The 22,027-nt window shown below is 49.4% G+C and overlaps 7 protein-coding genes across 7 annotated transcripts; 3 read left to right on the forward strand and 4 right to left on the reverse strand.

Annotated features, from left to right (window-relative positions):
• Positions 1–379: 379 nt before the first annotated feature.
• On the forward strand, positions 380–3,481 carry TRUGW13939_02010 (uncharacterized protein; the record flags this gene model as incomplete). The annotated part of the gene is made up of 6 exons (XM_035485206.1): positions 380–412; positions 479–595; positions 654–840; positions 909–2,112; positions 2,265–2,802; positions 2,867–3,481. 6 exons carry the CDS (start codon positions 380–382, stop codon positions 3,479–3,481), a joined length of 2,694 nt encoding a protein of 897 aa, XP_035341099.1.
• Positions 3,482–3,728: 247 nt separating this feature from the next.
• TRUGW13939_02011 (uncharacterized protein) lies at positions 3,729–6,074 on the reverse strand (the record flags this gene model as incomplete). Its single annotated transcript, XM_035485207.1, has 1 exon — positions 3,729–6,074. The coding sequence occupies one exon, from the start codon at positions 6,072–6,074 to the stop codon at positions 3,729–3,731; it is 2,346 nt and encodes a 781-aa protein (XP_035341100.1).
• Positions 6,075–6,849: 775 nt separating this feature from the next.
• Positions 6,850–8,685, reverse strand: TRUGW13939_02012 (uncharacterized protein; the record flags this gene model as incomplete). Its single annotated transcript, XM_035485208.1, has 4 exons — positions 6,850–6,900; positions 6,953–7,045; positions 7,099–7,143; positions 7,201–8,685. 4 exons carry the CDS (start codon positions 8,683–8,685, stop codon positions 6,850–6,852), a joined length of 1,674 nt encoding a protein of 557 aa, XP_035341101.1.
• A 2,390-nt stretch (positions 8,686–11,075) lies between these two features.
• TRUGW13939_02013 (uncharacterized protein) lies at positions 11,076–12,371 on the reverse strand (the record flags this gene model as incomplete). The annotated part of the gene is made up of 3 exons (XM_035485209.1): positions 11,076–11,334; positions 11,390–12,065; positions 12,137–12,371. 3 exons carry the CDS (start codon positions 12,369–12,371, stop codon positions 11,076–11,078), a joined length of 1,170 nt encoding a protein of 389 aa, XP_035341102.1.
• A 944-nt stretch (positions 12,372–13,315) lies between these two features.
• Positions 13,316–16,897, forward strand: TRUGW13939_02014 (uncharacterized protein; the record flags this gene model as incomplete). The annotated part of the gene is made up of 5 exons (XM_035485210.1): positions 13,316–13,472; positions 13,575–15,394; positions 15,450–16,346; positions 16,396–16,559; positions 16,627–16,897. 5 exons carry the CDS (start codon positions 13,316–13,318, stop codon positions 16,895–16,897), a joined length of 3,309 nt encoding a protein of 1,102 aa, XP_035341103.1.
• Positions 16,898–17,941: 1,044 nt separating this feature from the next.
• TRUGW13939_02015 (uncharacterized protein) lies at positions 17,942–20,427 on the forward strand (the record flags this gene model as incomplete). The annotated part of the gene is made up of 6 exons (XM_035485211.1): positions 17,942–18,085; positions 18,146–18,277; positions 18,347–18,815; positions 18,877–18,914; positions 18,967–19,985; positions 20,079–20,427. The coding sequence occupies 6 exons, from the start codon at positions 17,942–17,944 to the stop codon at positions 20,425–20,427; spliced, it is 2,151 nt and encodes a 716-aa protein (XP_035341104.1).
• Positions 20,428–20,814: 387 nt separating this feature from the next.
• On the reverse strand, positions 20,815–21,441 carry TRUGW13939_02016 (uncharacterized protein; the record flags this gene model as incomplete). Its single annotated transcript, XM_035485212.1, has 1 exon — positions 20,815–21,441. The coding sequence occupies one exon, from the start codon at positions 21,439–21,441 to the stop codon at positions 20,815–20,817; it is 627 nt and encodes a 208-aa protein (XP_035341105.1).
• Between the last annotated feature and the right edge of the window lie 586 nt (positions 21,442–22,027).

Here is a 22,027-nt window from a genome sequence, read left to right on the forward strand (position 1 = left end):
TTTGGGGGCTATTTATCGCAACGCGCAAGCGGAAAGGGGGCAGGGGCACTAGGCGAAGGATTAAAGGCAAAAAGTGGCGTTTGGCTGGTGCTGGGGTAGTTTCTGGACTGAGAGGTGGTTGATTGAAAGAAACACGAAGAGAACAGATATAAAAAAAAAGAGAACAGAGAGCGTTTCAGGACTGGAAGGAAAATGGCCCGGATGCAAAGGGCAGTGCGGACTCTGGCGATCATCTGTCCCGGAGGCGGAATGCTGTTCGATTTCCGGGTCCGGAGCCGTTCGGGGTCACGTGCCCTGCGCGCCGCGGCCCGCGTTTCGCTACCAATTCGTGCATCAGTGGATATGATATGCCCGAACAGCATCGACCAACTCCCTCGAGATGGTTTCTCCTCTGACTAGCGACGATGAAGACGTAATGCAGCTCCTGGAATTCCTAGTTATTAGTTACCCCCCGCTAACTTGCTCCGCGACAATCTAGATCTTCAATCGTCTCCAGCAAGCTGCCGATCCAAAGGTCTTGGAGGAGCAGCAGCAAGCCGTCAATGAGCGCATGAATGCCATCTACCAAAAGGCCCAGTCTCGGCTTGCTGAATTGGTACAATTTCCCGTGCTCAGACTGATGGCTCCAACCCTGACGCAATTGCCTCGTTTAGATCGACGAAAATTCTACGTTACCGTGCACCATATCCCGGATACACATCCTCAATGCGACCCGTACTCGGAAAAGCTTTTTGGAACGTATATTCGATCCAATTTTGAGCGCCAACCAGGATAAACCCTATACGCTATCTGAAGCTCTGCGTGAAGTATCCCGGGGAGCAGATAAACTCGGCCGCCTCGGTAGCTATAAACACTGTTGCTCTAGCTTTAATAAAACGCTAACTTGTTGTTGTTGTTGTTGTTGTCAGATATCTTCCATGAGCCCATTTCCGTTTTCCTAGACAAGCCCACGGACCCGAACGCCCTGCCTACAGATCTTGATGTCTATTTGTCTGTTCGAGAGAAGTCGAAGATCCTCCTGAAAACCGGAACTGACTTGGGAAATGCCGAGGGTTCCGCCTACGGAAACCTTTTATGGCGTAATATTTTTGGCGGAGCAGAGTCATTGAACGTGAACGCATCGCTGGGTACCCGGACACGATCTGCATACCAGGCCACTTTTGAAAGTCCTATCTTGAGCGACCCGGATTTCCGCTGGGAGATTGGAGGCATTGCCAGCTCTACCGACAAGCCCTGGGCAAGTCATGAGGAAGTACTAAAAGGAGGATGGGCTAAGCTGCGATGGCAGAACCACTCAGGCCAGCTCCATGAGCTTGCATACAACGGCTTCTGGCGACAAATCACCGGTTTAGGGCCAAATGCGTCGTTGACCGTTCGCGGCGATGCTGGCGACAGTGTCAAGAGCAGCATCACGCATACATGGGTGCACGACGGAAGGAATCGTCGCCTGCTGCCATCCAGTGGGGTTTTTGCAAAGACCGTCAACGAACTCGCAGGATGGGGGCCCTTGAAAGGAGATGTTGCTTTCTGGAAGTCGGAAATCGAAACACAGGGAGCTGTTCCGATCCCAATTCCGGGCATCAAAGGCGAGAGCGGAGTCAGCTTCACTACTGGGCTTCGCGCAGGGTTGCTATACCCTCTCAATCTCGACTGGTCAGCCAAACCACAGCCATCTCAAGTCAACGATCGCTTCATCTTAGGCGGTCCCACCGACGTCCGAGGCTTCCGACAGGCTGGCCTTGGCCCTCACGATGGCAGCAGCGCAGTTGGTGGTGATGTCTATGCTGCAGGAAGCGCCAACCTGCTGATTCCCCTACCTCGCGCTGGCAAGGACTCACCGCTCCGCTTCCAAGCCTTTGTCAACGGAGGACGCCTGCTCGCTCTGCGGACGTCTCAAAAGGAAAGCCCCAAGACCTCCGATGAAGTCAAAAACGCCATCTCATCGACTATCACCGAACTGGGCAACGGTCTCCCCAGCATCGCTGCTGGTGTTGGATTGGTGTATGCGCACCCTGCGGCTCGATTCGAACTGAACTTTTCGCTGCCCGTGGTTCAGCGCAAAGGGGAAGAGGGACGAAAAGGCCTCCAGTTGGGCATTGGCATCAACTTTTTGTAAACATATGTGTTTTATTATTTAGTACCGGTAGCAAATAGAAATACCTTGTTGTTAAGCCCTAGTTGTATAAAGCCTTGTAAGTTATTAGAGGGTGGATGTACTAGTATGGGTCGGCTGCGGCCAATCGCGGAGGCTCCAAGCGGCCAAGCTGTCTGCTCCACAATCCAAAACCACCCGCTGCCCCTACAGTGCATGACTACTACTCATGCACCACCCACAGCAACCAGCATACAGTGATATCTCCTCGACGATACTCGGGGCCCTTTCCTCAATCTCGGTATATTTATATTTCTTCTCGCACTCAGATCCCCTCCGCAAATCAGAACCATCGCGCCAGGCCCGCCATGGCCCAGTTCTACCCCCAGCAATCATACGCACCGTCCTCACCACAAAACCTCCAGTTCTACTCTTCATCCTACCCAGTATCTGGCCACACAACCCCGTCACAAGCCGCATACGGCGCATATGGAGCGCCCCCGGGACAGGCTCAGGCATATCCCACAGCAGGCGGGGGAGCCGGTGGCTATGGCGGGTTCAGTGGTGCGAGTTCAGGTGTGTCTGGACGGATGGGCGACCAGGGCGGATTGAGAACAGGGTGGCTGGCTGCCTTTGGCACAGAGGGATATGATGGCGAGCCGCCTCTTCTAGAGGAACTTGGGGTGAATTTCGATCACATCCAGACAAAGGTTAGTCTTGAAGTAATTAAAAAAAAAAAAAAAACAGCCGGCACTGCAGCTAACTCTCGTCCAGACATTGACAGTTCTGAATCCATTCGCGCGGATAGACCAACATCTGATGGATGACAGCGATCTGTACGGCGCACTCCTGTATATCCTTCTATACGGAACCTTCCTTCTTTTCTCCGGCAAAGTGTTTTATGGATACATCTACGGCGTGGCCGTCTTCGGTACCCTGGCTCTCCACCTCATCCTAAGCCTCATGTCCCCTTCGCTCGACGCCGGCGGTGCATCCCCCAACCCTGCCGACCCTTCCACCTACGACCCTCACCACAAGCCATCGGATTCCACCGGCAGCGTTGGTGGCGCTTCCGGCCACTTCTCTGCCACATTGACATTCCCCCGCTCAGCCAGCGTGTTAGGATACTGCTTCTTACCGCTGGTTTTAACTAGCCTGATCGGAATCCTGCTCCCCATGGATACCATGTTTGGGTACCTGCTCACTTCGGCTGCCGTGGGCTGGTGTACGTATAGCAGTTCTGGCATGTTTTGTGCGGTGGGTCGGATGCGTGGCATGCGAGGTTTGGTTGCGTACCCGTTGGCTTTGTTCTACGTTGTCTTTGGCATTATGGGCATCTTTTCTTCGCGTGGAAGTGGCACGTTGGCAGCGAAGACGGGGTCTTTTTAAAAGAAACTCGGTCTTCTCTGGGTGACTTTTTTAAAAAAATTTATATATGCCTTTCGAGACAAATGACACAACAGGCATGGAACTGATTGGAGCTTGATGACATTTTTTTCTCTCTGTATCTGTCTATCACGGCTGTATATGGAAATAATATAAACACGAAGTAATGGATCTGTCTAGAAAAAGAAAATATATCCAAAAATCTATTAGAATTCTATAAGATTATATATCCACTTTATCTACAAAATCTTTATGTAGCTCTAGTTTCGTTCTTCTTTGGTGCCCATCCGTTTAACCACTCTCTCGCCTTTTCTAGATCACCGCCAGCGGCCTCTAGAGCTGCAAGACACCAACTGATATCATAAAGACCCTCGGCTGCAATAAGTTCGCCGACTAGGCGTCTCTGTTGACTCGTTTCGTCTGCGCAGAAATAGAATGGAGCCGTGCTTTTGTTGCTGGCTGGTGTCAGAGTAATAGCGTCGAGTAGAGGTTTTGTGATTTGGAGGATCTCTTTCGAGGAAGTCGGTAGGTTGGTAGTAGATGAAGATCGCGGATGGCCGGTTTTGCAGTATTCGTTATGACACCAGGATTTCCCGCAGCCGGTCAGCATTTGTGATAGATACCGCCTTTCGATGCGTCGCTTGAGAGCCTTGCCCTCGGGGTCATGCGTGTCTGTGTACAAGGGGCCAAAGCATATAGTGCATAGGCCGAGAAGAGAGCTGCGAGAAGCGTTCGCAGTCGAGGAAGGAGGTTTCACTGTTCGTCCGCAGTTCTCGTTTCTGCAGATAGAAGGTGGCGGGCGTGAGAGACGCTCCAGGTCGTGGTGGCGAAGATGTGTTTTCATCTCGCGGAGCCGAATAATCTTGCTACACAAGTGGCACTCTGTCGTGCGGCCCCCGTCAACAACCTCGTGCGGTGCTAGCCCAGAGAGCAGAACTTCGGGGTCATTCATGTCCGGATCTGTTTCTGATTGCTGAGGAACAACCAGGTGGCAAAATTGGCACAGTATCAGCCTAGAAGGGCATCTGGTCGTGCGGTGATGTGCCAGCGACGGCAAATTCGAAGCTTCATAATCACAGTTAGGGCAAAAATGAGACTCGTGAAACACAGAATCGTGTCTTTCTTTGCTAGATATGTCATTTCCAAAAGACTCGTCATGCTCACAATGCCAATGATTTTGCCATTCACTCGAGGATTTTTGAAACACATTTTGGCATTTCGGGCAAAAGATGTTGTTTCGAAGACAGAAATTCTCATGCAGAAACAGGGTTCGTTTCGGAACCCATTGAAGGCAGTTCTTGCACTGGGTTTCTTCCGGGTCATGATCTGCTGAGGTTGTGGCCTGGTCGGTCGAATAGTCAGATGAAGCCTCGGAAATTCGTAAAACATAGTCCACCGTGTTGGAATCATTTTCGTCTCCAGGGGGGAGAAACGCATGAACAGAAATGTACAACGTCTCTGCATCTGTGAATTCTGGCGTTGAAGGGTCGAGTTTTATGCTTTTGAACGAGCTTGATGACATATCGCCAAAAACATGCTCATCGCTTCTCGGACGCGATCTTTGATACGGCGTCAACGGACTAACGAAGATATCAAGCTCGGCTCCATCAGCGGCCTCTAGCTGCAGCTGTATTCCTTTTGGCGAATTCCAATCCCGCAACTCATAGTCCACATATTCTCCTCTCGCGACACGCCCGCTAATGTCCTGATCGCTGGATATCACTCCGCCAAGCGAACTGCCTTTCTTCGCTTTTGTGTCGATAGAAGCCTTCTCCACCTGCCTTCGCAAAGTCTCGCGCGCTTGTTCCTCGTTTAAAGGCTCCATGTCGACTTCCAGGTCGGTGTCAACAATACATATGCCGCTTCCCTCGGGGCTTGCCTTGTCGACTAGAAACTTGAAATATCGATTCCGCCCTCGGGGTATGGTGAGAATCTCACCGATCGTTAGTGTTGTAAAATTCTCTCGCAAATGACGTTCCAACAGAGCCTTCCAGTCTTCAGATTCGTATCCAGCTTCCAGCGGCCGTAGACGCACATATGTTCCCTTGGGTAGTTGCTGCACATCCACTGTGACAGTTGCCGCATTGGAACTAGAATCGATGTCCATTGTTGCCCCTTCTCCGCCATTATCCTTACCACCACCTGCGGAATCTTCCAACCCAAGCGCTTCCCTCAGGAAACTACTGAGGCTGACCTGGCCCTCCTCGGCCGAGAATTCCCTGATCCCAGCATACACGGCTCGACCAGTCCCCGGATTCGTGATACGAAACGTAAGCGGATGAGGAAGCTGGGGTTGGCGGGCTCTTAGGCCAGAAGCAGCAGCCGCGCGCGCTTGAGCCTCGGCGGCGAAAGTATGCGGATTAAACGGATCGAATGTGGATGATAATGATGATGTTGTTGCTGTGTTGTATGCAGAATCTACTCCTCCTCCTCCTCCTTCTTCGGCCACCGGGGCAGCAGCAAGAAGCTGTTCGAGCGCAGATTGCGGTAAAAGGATTTTGTCGCCTGGAAGCTTTGGTGTGCGAATGGGCGACGTGATTGCCAGCTGGGAGGACCATTTCAAGGCGCTTAGTTGTGGTGTCGCGTGGCCCGCCATCGCTGTGAGCGTTGAGCTTTGACTATCTGTACAGGGATGGATAATTCATGCGCAAAGACGGCACTCTTTCGATACCTGCATAATACAGTCGCAAAAAAGCGGCTCTGCCAACAAACAGGCGTCGATATATACTCAGGCGCGGGGGACATTTGTATGTTCTGGAAGGTGCTCCGCATCAGTAATCCGCCCGCCGAGAACGCCACACGCTCTTATCTTATCTAATGAGTGGCTTAGTCATGTGGCGCATCCCCATAACTTTGTTGAGCAATTCAAGATTTAGCATGTGAATTTCTAGCTAGCCCGATTACCTTAAAATAGTAGAATTTTAATTCTGCACCTCGGATGATGCTCAGCATATTTTTTCTACCAGTAGGCACTTTCTCTCGCAACCTGATTGGCTGAACGCTGCCAGTGCCCAACCACCAGTGTGTCCACCGCATACTCCACGAAGAAAAGCAAGCTATTCCTACGCTAATGCAGCTTGGTGGTACTAGTTTTGAGTTACCAGATGTCAGATGACGCTAAATAGATGTATAGCAGCGTTGTTGATATTCATTTTCAGGCTGAAAAAGAAAAGCTCGGTGTAAACTAGTGAAAAAAAGTATCACAATAATGTCATTATGAGCGGAGCTTAGTCCCTGATTCCTATATCGCTATATCCAAACTCCCTTGCCTAGTAGCACACTTGTGATAAGGCTCCAGGCCGATCTTTCCAAAAGAATACAATGTGTAATATTCACAACCGCTAGAAGCAAAAACCCAGATAATGATAGATCTAAAATATATTCCGTCCGTGTCGTCTCGAACTCATATTGCACCAGTCACACTATACGTAAAAGATTAGATTTGTTATTGGCTGACTCGAGATTCAAACATACCTGTGTGGCCGAGCAACCATCATTGTGCTCGGAACAGTACTCGCCATAACAAGTGCCGCACGAAAGCTGGCGGTTTACTTTGCAGCTGGCACACTGAGAAAAGTTAGTTTTTAGCACGGAATATGCTGGTTGTCTGTCAGACTTACAGTTGGCCCACATTCCCAACAGTCCTTGCTAACACCAGGTCCAAGCTGCAAATAAAGTTAGCAACAATAGCCAACAACTGACAGAGGCTTATTAATTCGTACCTTGGGAACTGGGGTTCGTTCTGCTCGGGACCCATTGCGTCTCACGACGGTTTGGTGAGGGCTTAACCGGGTCACAGCCTCGGCAGGGCTAGGTAGGCAGGTGAAGCAAAACCACTTCTTGCAGCAATGACACCAGCGGTTTTTCATGCATTCTGCACAGCTTGCAATCATGACAGCGGTCTCGTTCTTTGGAATGGGGCGTTTGGCTTCAAGCACATTGGACGCGTGCAGAGGAAGAGGGTTGAGCAAAGGGAAACAGTACTCTGGCGACTCTCCCCAGATGGCGGGTCCCTCGGGCGATGTACGGCAGCCATCACATCCACGGGGTCCCAGGGATATGGTTGCAATTGCCGGGGAAAGGAGTCCTTCCTCTGGCTGGGGCTGGCTCGTGTTGGTGGATGAGTAAAGGTCGACATTGTGTCTGGGGCCTCGGCATAAAACTGCATCAAAGGCGATGATGCCCTCGCACTTCTTGATAACTTGAGCCCAGCCGTCTTCTGTTGGCTGTCGCAGTAATTGGCCAGAAGGCCTGTACCACTCGTTGAGGCTATCATCGGCAGAGGAGTCTGACGAGGCTGAAATTGAGCTTGAAAGAGAGGATAGAGACGATTGAGAACTAGTGCGAGACTTCCACCATTCACGACGCGACGACGGTTTCCGACTCGGGCACGAATTGCCTTTGGATTCCTTAGGGGTAAAGTGATAGATGCCTTTCACTTTGGGCGTTCCTGCAGGACGGCTAGGACGGACAGCGTATGCCAGTGTCTGCATAAGCTTCTGCTCATTAAGATGCAGGCACTCGCGAATCGAGAGAATGTTGACGTTGAATCGATCAGTGAGAATTATATCAGCAATCAGGTTTGTTGGGACAGGCAGGCCGTCCAATACCAAAGTCCGCACACTGGAAAGAATCGACTGTTTCTGGAGCCGGTCAAAGACTCCACGCAGAGGTGCAGAGTAGAAGTCGTCTTCAGTCTGAGAATCATCTGCACTCTGGTCTCGGCGACTGGCCGGGTCGGGAAGCGTGGCCCCGCGGCACGTAGTCAGATCTAAATGTCGAAACACATAGGGGGTATTGTGAATGAAAACGCGGGCTGTCTTGCAGGTGGACCCCAGCGACAAAAGAGATGAGATAGAGAGTAAAGGGGCCAGATGGTGCAGGATTACGTTGTTAGAGAGGAGATCGAGGAGATTAGTAGGAGGGGTTGGCAGTTCAAGGGTCTTTTCCTCGGCCGGCGTAGGAACGACTTCTTGAACACTGACTAGGCCCAGCTCCTTGGGGGTCAGGCGTTGGTTGCCGGAGAAGAAGTCGTGGTCGTAGGCGATTAGGTTGTTCTTGTACGCTACCAGAGCGCCGGCGGTGACATCCTCGCCGAGGGTGGCGTACTGCAGCGGATTCACGGGGACATGATGTAGGGCTGACCTCGCTCTGGCCAGCTCTGTCTCCAAGAGATCGATGGTGGGAGCCTGGACGGCCGCAGACATGGTGGACGCAAATGCAGGCTTTGGCAATTAGATGTATATGTGTTCTTCAAAGGTGGCTGGCAGTGTGAGATAGTACTGCAAAGGGGGTGGTGACGGTGGCGAAAACACGCAGATACCCCAGACTCCAGATGATGTGAATGATGCAGCGTTATATCGATGATGACAGAGCTAGGGTTATATATAATGTCGGGAGGAGTTGAGTTGAGATGGGATGAGATGAGACGAGACGAGATGGGAGCACAGGGGAGGAAGCAGCCAAGAGTCCAAGAAAATAGAAGGCGCTGGCCGATTACGGGCGGAGCCAAGGCGTGTACACTGGCGACTGGGGCGCACTAGGCGGAAGAAAGCCCTTGCCTAAGTGGGAACAGCGGGGGCGGGTGGGGCCTGGCCCGTTGTGCACCAGGGAGCCGATTCGGGACGGCCAGATGGCGCTAGGCCGCATTCGACAAGCGAGTGGGCTGCCAGAAGGCGCTCGATACGGCAAAACGTGCGGAGCAAAAATATCAAACGGGCGCGTGAACAGTCCCGGTGGAGCGGGATCGCCCAAAGAGGTAAGTCCGGGGAAGCCAAAAGAGTTTAATCGGAAAACGTGCCAGTGGAGTCGCCCAAGTCCAGCTCCAGGGGTTGGTTTACTTGCTACTTGCTGCTCTCGCCACCGTAATACTAGTGATGATCACCGACACCTCCAATGCACGCCATACGATGAGCTGTTGTCCGACTATCTGCACAGAGTAGTACTGCTATAATATTAAGATCCGTACTGATATGCTGCGTTCCTGAGCCCAGCTCAGTTGATGTGTATCCTTTTATTTATGGTTTATCTATGGAGTACCTACTTGAAGATCTGATTTTCAGGGCACTGGATACTACCATACTAAAGACTGCCGACAGCAGTCAGTCCCGGACAGGAGACTACAGAGCTGCCCACTGCCCAGACTGCTGATGCAGGCGGCCCCATCTCTGATGATCCGATCTCCCACAGCGATCTGCGAGTGACGGTGAGATCACCAAACACAGCATGTTTATACGACTCGTCATTGGCGGAAAATCTAGTGCGGTCTTTGGAGTAATTATTTGTCTATGATCTTATACTCGAGTAAAAGCATATACAGTATGTACTATATGTACTATAGGAAACAGGGTTCTATAAATCACCATTGACAATCATATTCACCCCCAAACACAACTTTCACGCTGACCTCAGACTCATCTTACACCGCAATGCCAAATAACAGTCACATTCCCGGCTATCACGGCCAAGCACTGGCTGCAGTCACCCTCAAAAAGGTGGCAGTGGCTGATTCGAGAGTGGATTCGCCATCCCGCGCATCCGCTGTCGAAAGGTCACGCGCCCCGTGCCAACACGCAAGCTCTGTTTTTTTAATTTTTTATTTGTTGTCCCTATTATTTTTTATAGATATGCTATTCGCTGTCCTAGGAAAAAGAGCCTGTTGATCTCGCTACTAGTTCATATTAATATTTGAATTATAATTTTTTTTTCACATCCCATTAATACGCCCCGTAAGCTTTGCGGACTTTTACTATCTGCTTCGGTGACCGGTCCGCTCTGGTTACATGTATTTATTTGCCGATTATTGTGTACGGGGATGATCAATTGCCCATAGCCCCTCGAATCCTGCCAATAATATAGTCGTAGTATTCATATCTTGGAGTCTTGGTATACATAGTTGTGCTTGGCAATTCGGGCGGTGTCTTATTCCTTGCATATTGATCATACAACACCAGCGGCTTGGGTGTGCGCCATGTAGTATGTGTAAGAATCTATCGATTTGCCAAATATTCAGTCATAGATTCAATGGCTTGGCGCCAATTTTTTTATTTTTTTTTCCAGAGCATGTCGGATATTCGGACGTCCTCCGGACGGACCTCCACGCTCCGGTATTTGAAAAGGTTACTCTGGTCAGGCTCGGTGTTGGCTTCCACCGAGGTCGCCGTCACCAAAGAACTCGGACATTTCACGATGATAACATTATTAATATTATTCTTAACTAAACAGCCATCTCCATCATTTTACTAGATAAAAGTTTTCACTGTTCTGTTTCCTCTTAAAACTTCTGCGCTGATTCGTTTTCTGGGTTTCTGCTGAGGTAATAATAATAGACCGTATCAATTGATATAGTCCAACATACATTTACGCGCAGTAGTCTTCTATTCCCTGTCCTTGCTGTCAGGATCAGAGGCTGGCCGTAGTCTATAGTGCGCGATAGGGGAAATCTGACTCCCAGACTTTAAGAATTACTAAAACTTGCAAGATGCTGCGCTCAATCATCGACTGACTATTTCCAACTAAGATTACATGTGCACATTAAATCGCCTTCTGCGCTAATGCCCGGCTGTCGATCTTGTAGTCTACGAGAATGCAAACTCCTCTACTTCCACACCTTGCCCAGACTGACTTCCTTGTCGTCGTGCTTGTTGAGAATCTTGGCCGTCGCCAGATCAAAGTCTTCCTGCGTCACATGAACCCGCCGCTCCCGGAGAGCGTACATGCCAGCCTCTGTACATACACCCTTCAGCTCAGCACCGGAACATCCGTTCATCTTCTCCGCAATCTTGGTCAGGTTGATTCCACGCGTCAAATTCATAGAGCGCGAGTGAATGCGTAGAATGTCCGCTCGAGCCTCGACCCTAAAAGCAAAGGTTAGTCAAACAGTATCAAATAGCAAAGATATTTTCAACGTACGTTGGTGGCGGGAACTCAATCTTTCGGTCAATACGTCCCGGTCGTAACAAAGCTGGGTCAAGAATGTCCAGCCGATTCGTGGCCATGATGACTTTGATGTTCTTGGTGGGCTCGAATCCATCCAGCTGGTTCAGAAGTTCCAGCATAGTTCGCTGCACCTCCGAGTCTCCTCCGCTGCTGCCCTCCACTCGACTTGATCCGATGCTATCGATTTCATCCATGAAGATAATACTAGGAGCATGCTCTCTCGCCATCACAAACAACTCACGCACCATTCGGCTTCCCTCACCAATATACTTTTGCACGAGCTCGGAACCGCTGACACGAATGAACTTGCAGTCCGCATGGTGGGCAACTGCTCGCGCCAACAATGTTTTTCCTGTTCCTGGGGGACCGTAGAGCAGGACTCCCTTGGGCTGGGCAATTCCCAGAGATTCGAAGAGTTCGGGGTGTTTCAATCCGAGTTCGATGACTTCTTTGATTTCCTTGATCTGCTGGTCGAGTCCACCGATCATGTCATAGGTACTGTCGGGAACCTTCTCGACCATCATTAAAGACACAAGCGGGTCAACAGACGAGGGCAGCATCTTTTCCAGTTTGTAGGTGTCCGAAAGGAGGGAAACTCGTTTTCCGACGGTCAACTTTGAGATGTCCACGCTATCGGCGATGTCGACGACTAAAACAAGTAAATAGAGTCAGCATGGTCTGTCTCATCGTAAACATCCTCGTCACAAACAAAAGGCCTACCATATTTCCCCTCAGGGTGGACCTTGACAAGGACCTTTTTGGTGCCCATCACCTTGACGACTTCGCCGACATAAGATCCGGGCTGTTGGAGGAGCCCGAGCTCCTCTCTCAGTAAGCGGACTCTGGAGTTGTAGTCGTTGCGTTGAGCTTCTAGTCGCCTCAACACAGCCTGACCCTGAATAATCTCGAGCTTCATGCTCTCGATCTTGTTGTGAAAGTAGTTGTCCAGCGCCATGATGGATGGATGGATGATGGATAGGTGGGTGGAAGGAGGACGGGCGATGAGAAAGACAAGACGCCCTTTCCTTTCGTCGCAAGGGAATCAGGCGGATATCAAGAAAACGGCGTGTAAGTGTTTAAAGCAAGCCAGAATAAATCCAACCACGGGGGAGCAAGTAATCTCGCGACGACAGACAGGCGTTGAATAATCGAGAACTGCTGCGGGTTTGCTGGCGGAATGACGAGGCGTCGATGAGCTTCGATGGAGCAGCTCCAGCCTCAGCGCTCTAGCCACACCCTGTGGCTGGGCAGGCAGCGACCCCACCCGAGGTGCTCTGTACGACGTAACCTTGCACATGCTTTTGCTTTGCGATCGTATTACTTGCTATCTTTGTTCTTCCAAGCTACCACTATTAATTATCCTGTCTATCTCGATAGCTTGTATGCCCATAAAGACTTGCGCTGCGCTATTCATACGGCTGCTTTTGGGAGAAATCAAGAGCGCATCTCATATTATTAGCTTGATGCGTATTCTGAGATACCGTAGAAATCCAAGATAAGCAGCTCGCTCTTCTGTATGTCGCTATAATACCTGCAAAAGGTATATTTACACTACTATCGCCCGTAAATAAGCGAGTAATCAGTCTGCATGGGCGCCTTGAGGTTACCTGGAGGGGGTAAGTCGCGTGAGACCTGCACATGGCCAGGAGAGGAGTAGCGATTATGCCTTCTTCTTGGCTGTCCGCGTACTTGTCATCCTCCAACCTCCTCCCTCTAGGGCTGTGATGGATCATAATGTCGACCAAAACACGGCAAGCTCATATTTAATGGGGACATACTCGATTAAAAAGCAACAACAAATCACCACGCTGTCTTTAAGACGCATACACAGGGTAGTGAGCTCTTAGCTGAAGTGAGAACGACCCTACACCAACCCGACCTTTGCATCGAGGCGCTGCGATGGCGGATAATACAGGAAAACCCTGGGCCTCCAGGTCTCAGGACAATTTAATACCTGAACCCGAGTCCTCGTCGTTTTCCCCTATTATCGAAACAGACGAGGATGCATCCCCTGGAGCCTCAGGGCGACGCGCTCGGGCGGTTGGAGCTGGTTACGGTACGTGACGCGGTTTCCTCCTTCACCACCTTTTCTCTCTCTTTCGTCTTCACTTAGAGTTTTTCTCGGTGGACTGTCTACTGATGCTTGTTGGCGCTACAGGAACCATCAATAATCCCGACCAAACACCAACACAGTCGCAAGAGGACCTTTCGCTAAGTCAATCCGATTACTTCCAGAATGCGCGCGTTACCCCCAGTGGTAGCCAGTCCGACAAACCCAGAAAACCAGCCGCCATTCGGCGCATGTCTTCGAAACGCCCAACCCCTTATCGCGGCCAGGAATTCTCTGTCGATGACGACCCATACGAAGTCGAGCGGGACAATGCTTTGCAACAAGCCGGCAACCCTCCCCAGCCTTCTCCAAGGATCAAGCCTTCGACAGGGAAGAATTCAACTTTGAGGAGGAGAACAAATGCAGCACCTTCATCGCTTTCTCGAAAGGCTAGCTCACCAAACGACGAGGATGATTTTGCGCTCCCCGAACCGGGCCCAAGCTCTTTGCCTGAAACAAGCTCTCAGGATCGTGACGACAACGATGACGAGGATGCCACCAGTGATGCAGAAAGTTTCACGCTGAGAGACCGTCAAGAAGCAATCAACGAAACTCATCCATTTGGTATCAGGATCTGGAAGCCTGCGCTGTACAAGAAAAACCGGTCGGTCGAAAAAACAGCAGAAGGAGATATTCACTCTTCACCGGGTGGCCGTGTGAGCAACATCCTCTTTTTTGTCAATATCATGTGGACTTTTATTTTCGGCTGGTGGCTTGCAGCTGCTGCCCTGCTAGCGGCTATCGCTTGTTTTCTTTGCTTCATATTCTCCCCACAAGCCGGCGATTATGGCAATGTCTTTCTGGGTCTGTCCCGCTATCTTTTCTATCCGTTCGGGTCTTTCGTTAGACTAGAAAGCAACGAGCATTATTCTGAAGAAGACGAAGGCGAGGGGCGGAGTATTAGCGAGTATGAACAGTGGCAGAGCGGTGATCTAGAACACGGAAGACTCTTCTTCGGCCCTCTCAACACCGGATCGCTTGTTGGTCGCCGAAGAAACAGTATTGATTCCGGCTTTAGTGAGCATGACGGTCTCCTCGGCCGAACTGGGAGAGGGTTTGGCCGCGACAGCAACGCTTCCAAGCCAAAGCGACGACTATTTGGCCGGGGAGAATGGAGCTTGCCCAGAGTTGTTTTCTATACCTGGTTTTACTTTTTCACCGGTCCGTTGATGCTTTTGGTTTCCCTAGTCTGCTGGCTCCTTGTATTTTTGATACCGATGGGTCGAGTCATGAACATCCTCGTGGATCATCTTCGTCGCCATCCCTTGGCTTTGTCTTTTCACTCGGACACTACATACACTCGACCACCGTCTGGTCCTTCCTCATCAATTCTCCTTTGCACCTATCGTGCTGCCGGCACTCGTTACTGGAAATACACCATCGATGGGACAAATATCTTTTTCATTAATCTCCTGAGCATTGTTGTCTTTGCCATCTTTGACTACTGGGTTTTAGATGTCACCCTTGGAATCAAGTCTTGGATCACACATCCGGGGTTGATTTTTACCCTTGCCCTGTTCTCGATCATCCCATTGGCCTACTTTATCGGCCAAGCAGTGGCATCTATTTCAGCTCAATCGTCCATGGGCCTGGGTGCTGCCATTAACGCCTTTTTCTCAACGGTTGTTGAGGTGTATCTTTACTGCGTGGCTCTCGGCGAAGGTAAAGCCCAATTGGTGGAGGGTAGTCTGATCGGCAGTATCTTTGCAGGTGTCTTGTTTCTTCCGGGACTATCTATGTGTTTCGGCGCAATCAAGCGTAAAACGCAGAGATTCAACGTCAAATCAGCGGGCGTAACATCTACCATGTTGTTGTTCGCAGTCATCGCCGCCTTTGGTCCGACCTTGTTCTATCAGATATACGGCAGTGTAAGTTCAAGCCCTTTGATAAAGACTCAAAAACAGACCAGCTGACAGATACTAGCATGAATTGGTCTGCAAGTCATGTGTCTACACGTCTGCTGAACGTGATTGTCGTCGATGTTATTTCTCTCAATCGGCCGCGGTAAATGACCGGTTTTTCCAACAAGCAGTCCAGCCTTTCTGTTGGTTTGCAGCTGTCTTCTTATTCTTGTCATACATCATTGGCCTCTGGTTCACTCTCAGGACTCATGCAGCCGTAATTTGGACAACCGACGCAGAAGATAAGAAAGCAGCACAAGCCGCGAGCGAAGGCTTCATGCAAGACTCGAGGCCAGCCAATGGTCCAAGTGCTATCGGTGGTGATTTTCAGCGGAATAGCATCCGTGACTCCCAACTGTACAAACGGATTCTGGGTCATTCTTTGCAGCAGGTTGGACTTGGTGATCCAGCCGAGGTCAATGTTGCCGCTGATGGATCGTCTCCTTACCTAGTACCTCCGCTGCAGGGTTCTTCCAAGGATAAGCATCGATTACATCTTAGTGGACTTACATACGAACAGAACCAAAGCCTTGCTCGTCAGGTGGCTGAGGTTGCCGCAACTGCTGCTGCAGTAGCTGCACGCGACTCTTCGCGGTCGTACCGAAAAGCCCCTGCCAACCCGCAGGGAACCGTTCGAGCTGAAGCATCCAAGGCATCGGCTCGACCAGCCCAAATTGTTGAGTTACAAGAGGATATCGGTGTTCCAGTGGATGCCACACATGCCGCCGGTGGCCACGATGCTCCAAACTGGAGCAAACTGAAAAGTTCGGTCATACTTCTTGGAGCCACGATACTTTACGCAATTATAGCCGAAATGCTAGTGAATACGGTGGACGTCGTGCTGGATAACGTAGATATTGATGAGAAATTTCTTGGAATTACGCTGTTTGCATTGGTCCCAAATACAACGGAATTTCTGGTAACTCGCCTCTGTACAACATCACTGGTCATTTACTAACTTTGAACAGAATGCCATTTCTTTTGCTATGAACGGAAATATCGCACTTTCGATGGAAATCGGGTCTGCATATGCTCTGCAAGTTTGCTTGCTACAGATTCCCGCCTTGGTTCTATACAGTGCTGTTAATGCCCACTTTGTCGACCCTGCTGACATCGCCAGCCATTCTTTCAAGTGAGTAGTACACTGCTAGCTACTTAGGCTCTCAAATTGGATTCTGGAAACTAACATGTAAAAATAGTCTCATTTTCCCTCAATGGGACATGGTGACTGTGATTCTCTGCGTCTTCCTTCTGTCATACATGTATGGCGAAGGCAAAAGTAATTACTTTAAGGGCTCCATTCTAGTCCTTACTTACCTGGTCGTCGTGATTGGCTTTTACCTGTCTGGCTACAATGACCTTGAAATCATGGGCATCGATCGTTTCGATACGTTGGCCCTGGGTGGCTCGGACAAGTTCTACACAGTTGGCCGAAGTACGAGTGGTGCCGCCTATCCCGCTTCGGCTTAAGACAGTGAACCGAGTTGAGGCTGTATATATGCACACTACGTAGCTATTTGCTACAATTCTGCTTTATCGGTTATGTTTCTGCCATTTTTTGTTTTATCTCGGTTGTTGCATGATTTTTTTTTTTATTGTCTGTGTCTAGTGATCTCTGTGCATAAGGCCTCGGCGTTCTTTCACTCACTCTTTGCATATAATTGAATATGGATATTGAATATAAACCTTGCATGGGTTGCCTTATAAAATGATCCTCTCCCCTTCTTTTACCCTGTATGATCACCCAAACCATCAATTGATGTTAGTGAGATACCTGTAAGATAAGCGCCTCTTGACAGAAGCAAACATCGCCATCCAATAGTTTGACACGACCTGCTCAAATAAAGGGCTTCCACCTCCGCCTCAGCCTGACAAGAGGATCAATGACAGGGCTGGGATAGCGATTGGCTTGACTTAGTAGCGCCGAAATCATGCAGCAACGAGGAAGGCTTCTGTACCGTAACTCTGGTGCTCGTTAGAGCAGGACTACGTTACCAACTTAAATGTCTAGAAACGCCGTGGCCAGGTGTAATCTGGCCGCAGGACCGGTGGAATCATAATTCGATCCATTGAGACGTCGGGGGGGGTGAATTCTGAGAAAAGGAAACTCGGGTACCTCGAGAAGAAGTTGGAAGATATTGAAGAACGAACAATATATAGTGCAACATCGACGGACGCGTTTTACATCACGTCGATGATAACATTGAACATTTGAACACGATATATATAAAAGTAACCTATTCACACGTCCTCGCTTTACAACTAGAATAATAGGATCGGCGAACTTGACACTGAAAATGATTGCCACTGAAGTCTTTCACGGCGTCGTTTCCACCCGGGACTCACTCCTTATATCTCCGCTGTTGTCAACTCTCGCCTCAAGGTCGCCTCTTGCCTTCCCTCATCAAAACGTCACCGTCGCTTTTTCCCAATCGAATTTTTTTGACCTCTACCTAGACACTTGATCCTAGGATAAGTAGTCATGCAAACCCAGGAATATTTTACTGCCTCAAAATGGAAGACCGCCGACCCATTATCTGGGCAGTGACAATCGTTATTTTCGTGATTGCGACCATTTCCGTAGCGCTTTATGCGATCTCCGCGCTCTTCGTAGTCAGGAAATTCACGCTGCCTGATTATTTGATGGTCATTGCATGGGTTGGTTACGATCCTGCCTTAATAAATGAGAAATATCTGTTGACTGTGTTTGCTTGATAGGGTCTTGATTGCGGCATGGTGGCTGCAGTCTTCGTCGCACTGGCAAAGGGTTTTGGGATGCATGAGCATGACATCGACCCAGAGGATACAGTCAGTGTCAACAAGTCCATTTATGTCTTTCACATTCTATATGTAAGTCTCTAAAAGAAACCAATATGGGAAGTAATGATATACTGAGTGTCTGTTTACTGCCCCGTCCAGAATCTGACCCCAATATGCGCCAAAAGCTCCATTCTGATATTCTACTTCTCACTCACACGTGGGAAGAAAGTATTGCTCTGGGCAAATTATTCCCTTCTTTTTATCGTGGTTGTGGTAGGCTTGGCTTTGACGATAAGCCAGGTCTTTCAGTGCCACCCCGTATCTGCAGTCTTCGAGTTGGAAAAACAAACCAAGAAAACCTGCACGAATATTTTTATTACGGCTATATCGACGTCGCCTTACAACATAGCTACCGATATAGCACTTCTTGTTATCCCAATTCCCCGTTTGACTCGAAACCGTCTGCCATACAGACAGCGATTGATCTTGGTGGCCATCTTTGGGACTGGTTTCTTAGCGATAGTGGCAGACATCATCCGGATTACGTTTCTTCAAAATACCGCCAAGGCGGAACTGACAAGGCTCCATTCGTATTACACTGCAGACATCTCGAACGAGGATGACACCTGTCAGTTGGTCCTTCCAACCACGCTCGTCTTAACGCTCCCTGAGGACTAATCATGAAACAGGGTATAGCGCATATTCGATTATGTGGTCTGTTATCGAAGTAAATGCAACAATTGCCTGCGCTTGTATTCCAAGCCTAAAACCCCTTGCAGCTCGAGCCGTTTATTATGTTCGACCCCCGTAAAGAAAGTGACACAACGCCCACATCGGGAGGAGGAGGAGGAGGAGGAGGAGGAGGAGGAGAAGGGCGTGAAGGGCCTGGTGAAATGATGGAAATCCTAACCAGGAAAGAAGAACTCGAGTTGGAGGGACAAAGCACAACAGGCAATCTGGAAAGATATCCACGCAATATAAGATTACTCAATCTTTTAAATCTAAGACCGCGAAACATGCTCGGACTGAATTCCAAGCGAGCATTTGCTCCCAACTGCCTGGTTACTACGCTCTTCTTTTGCTGGGGTACAGCATATGGGTTTCTCAATGTCCTTGGTGTGCGATTTGGACAGGCGCGTTTTGGCCCATGGGAATCGATTGCCCTCCAGAGCGCATATTTCCTAGGCTACGTTCCTATTCCGCTTCTGGTAGGCCGTCGCATATTGAAAAGATCAGGCTTTACCGCCGCATTCATTTCGGGTCTTTATATATATGCTCTGGGGACCCTGCTCTTTTGGCCCGCTGCCGTACTGGTATCATTTCCGATGTCGTTTATATCAAACCTGATTATCGGTTCTGGCCTTGGTATATTAGAGCTTACAGCTAATCTGTTCATAGCAATATGTGGCCCCTTGGAGTATGCTGAGATTCGGCTGCTCATCGCACAAGGGTTTCAAGGCATTGGGAGTCTGGTCTCTCGATTAATAGCCGGCAAAATTTTGCTGCCACATGTGAACCACATTGATGAAGTGATCAATGTGCAGTGGGCGTTCCTCACGATTGCCATTTTCGATGCGCTGCTCGCTGTTTGCTTCTATTACCTGCCAGTGCCTGAAGCTCCAGACAAGGATCTCGACAAGCTGGCTCAGCGGCGTCCAGCCAACAATGCCAGGGTACTCGGATTCCCCGTGACTTACATGACGATAGTGTTGGGTGTGTCGTCGCAATTCTTCCAAGAGATGGGCCAACAAACACGTGTCACCAGTTACCCCGATTTTGTCAAAAAAGTTATGCCAAAGTGAGTAAATAATAAAATTGCAACCTTCCCCTTATTCTCCCGAGGACTTTCAAAAGCTAACCTTTTTCTCTCTCTTTTCTTTCAATGCCAAAGATCCAAACTCTCCTCGGAGGTTGATTTCGCTTCTGCTGGTACTGCAGTGTGGACTTTTGCTCGCTTTTTCGCGGCCTACATTCAATGGAAGGGTTTTAAGCCTCGATGGACACTTCTGATTTGTTTTGTTCTCGGTATAGTCCTAGGTATTATCTGCCTGACAACAACTGGTGCGGCACCAATCACCGCGGCTGTTCTGTTATGGGGCGTATTTGCTCCAATCTACCCCCTTGTTTATGCAATCTCAATGCGTGGAATGGGGGTCCATACCAAAACTGCATCCTCCTTTATGGCTTCTTCTCTTTCAGGTGCGTTCTTGGCCTACTACGCTCGATACGGTGTCTGTTGACCCTTGGCGAACCGAATTCGTATATTCTTGTTATCGTTTTCCTGGCTGCTGGGATGATTTTTCCTTTGTATCTGAACGTGGTGCCAGCTGCAAGGAGACAGGTTGACCCGATCAAGAATGAATACCTAGTAGAGTAGCCCACGGCCAATTATGTCTACTCGCTCCGAATAGTTAGTTAGAACTACTCTGCCATTATCGAAACTTCCGCGAGAGATTGAGGTAGAGGTGACTGAAAAAAGGTTCCTTCGCCCATGACCCTTAATGAATAACCAGCATCCTAGTCTCTATCCCATATAAATAAATCTAGCAACTATCAGTGAAGCTCTATCCAGGGCGATGGCAAAGCTTTGTGATTTAGTGTATACTCTTCAGAAACGGCCGGTCCGCTCAGATTTGATTGAACCATTCATCTTCAATGAGCTCCTTTGCTGTTGGCCTGTCTCTTGGGTCGAGCTTCATTAGTTTTAGGATGAATTCCTTATCTTGCTTCGAAATCTCTTTTTGGCTAGCCAGTGAGAAAGGTCTCAATTTCTCAGGCGGCACATCATTCATAATGAGCGATAGCACTCCCAATGTCTCCTCATCAGCAAGATCACCATATGACGGAGGAAATGGCCCAAAATAGATGTTGTATTTGGCAAGGATATCTAGTTCATATTCATCGTGGCCACGGGGGACCTTTGGCTTGAATATGCAAAAGTTCTCACCCCAGATCATGGATATCACCTTCGAAAATTCATGGTTACTAAGGTTCATCTCACAAAAGTAAACATGGCCGGTATGAATAATAATTACCATCGTCCCAAATGACCAAATGTCAGTCGGCGGGCCCCACTGCAGCCCTAATTGTGCCTCTGGGCTCCGCCAGATGGGTGTGCCGATTTCATCGCGGTTCTTGCAGAATTGAGACGTTACGAGGACTGTACTTTCGAGATCTGCGAGCTGGACGTCACTAAAGCGTTGTTTGCTCCCACCCTGGGAATGTGGCGCGTAGTTCACAAGGACATTGCCCATTTTGATATCTGCAACGGTTATTTGAGTAAGTATCTAGTGCTCACAGTTAAAAATAGGGTTTATCCCGACCTGTGTGTACATAACCATCTTCATGCAGTACTTTCAATGCCTCTAGGATCCTCTTTGATACATATCTGATCTCTCTTCCACTAAGCCTCTTCGTTCCCGAAGCGGCCAGCAGATCATCCTCGAGATGTTTCAACACGATGGCAGGCGGGGCTGCTGGTGGCTCAGTTATCTCATCGATCAAGGGCCGCAGATGCGGTGTTCTGTCCTAGAATTTCCTAATGACGTCCCTCTCGTTTGTGATGCGGAAATGGCGCGCAGTTTTGATTATGACAGTTTGTCCGGTCCTGTCACTATTATTAACAACGTATGTTAGCGAGAAAAAAAAAAGTTGTCATTATTGGGTCTCGAAAGACCTGTAATTGGTAGGTAGCTTGCTAGCCAGATGAATTCGCCGAGTTGTCTGGCGACAGTATATGTACTGACTTTTCCAGTGAGAGATTGGCCTAGCTTCAGGAGAGGAGACTTTAGAGTCATCTAGACGGGTCGGAGTTTGGATGCGAGGGCCATGTAGGGACTA

Source organism: Talaromyces rugulosus, chromosome I, assembly GCF_013368755.1.
Source record: "Talaromyces rugulosus chromosome I, complete sequence".
Taxonomy (NCBI): Eukaryota; Fungi; Ascomycota; class Eurotiomycetes; order Eurotiales; family Trichocomaceae; genus Talaromyces; species Talaromyces rugulosus.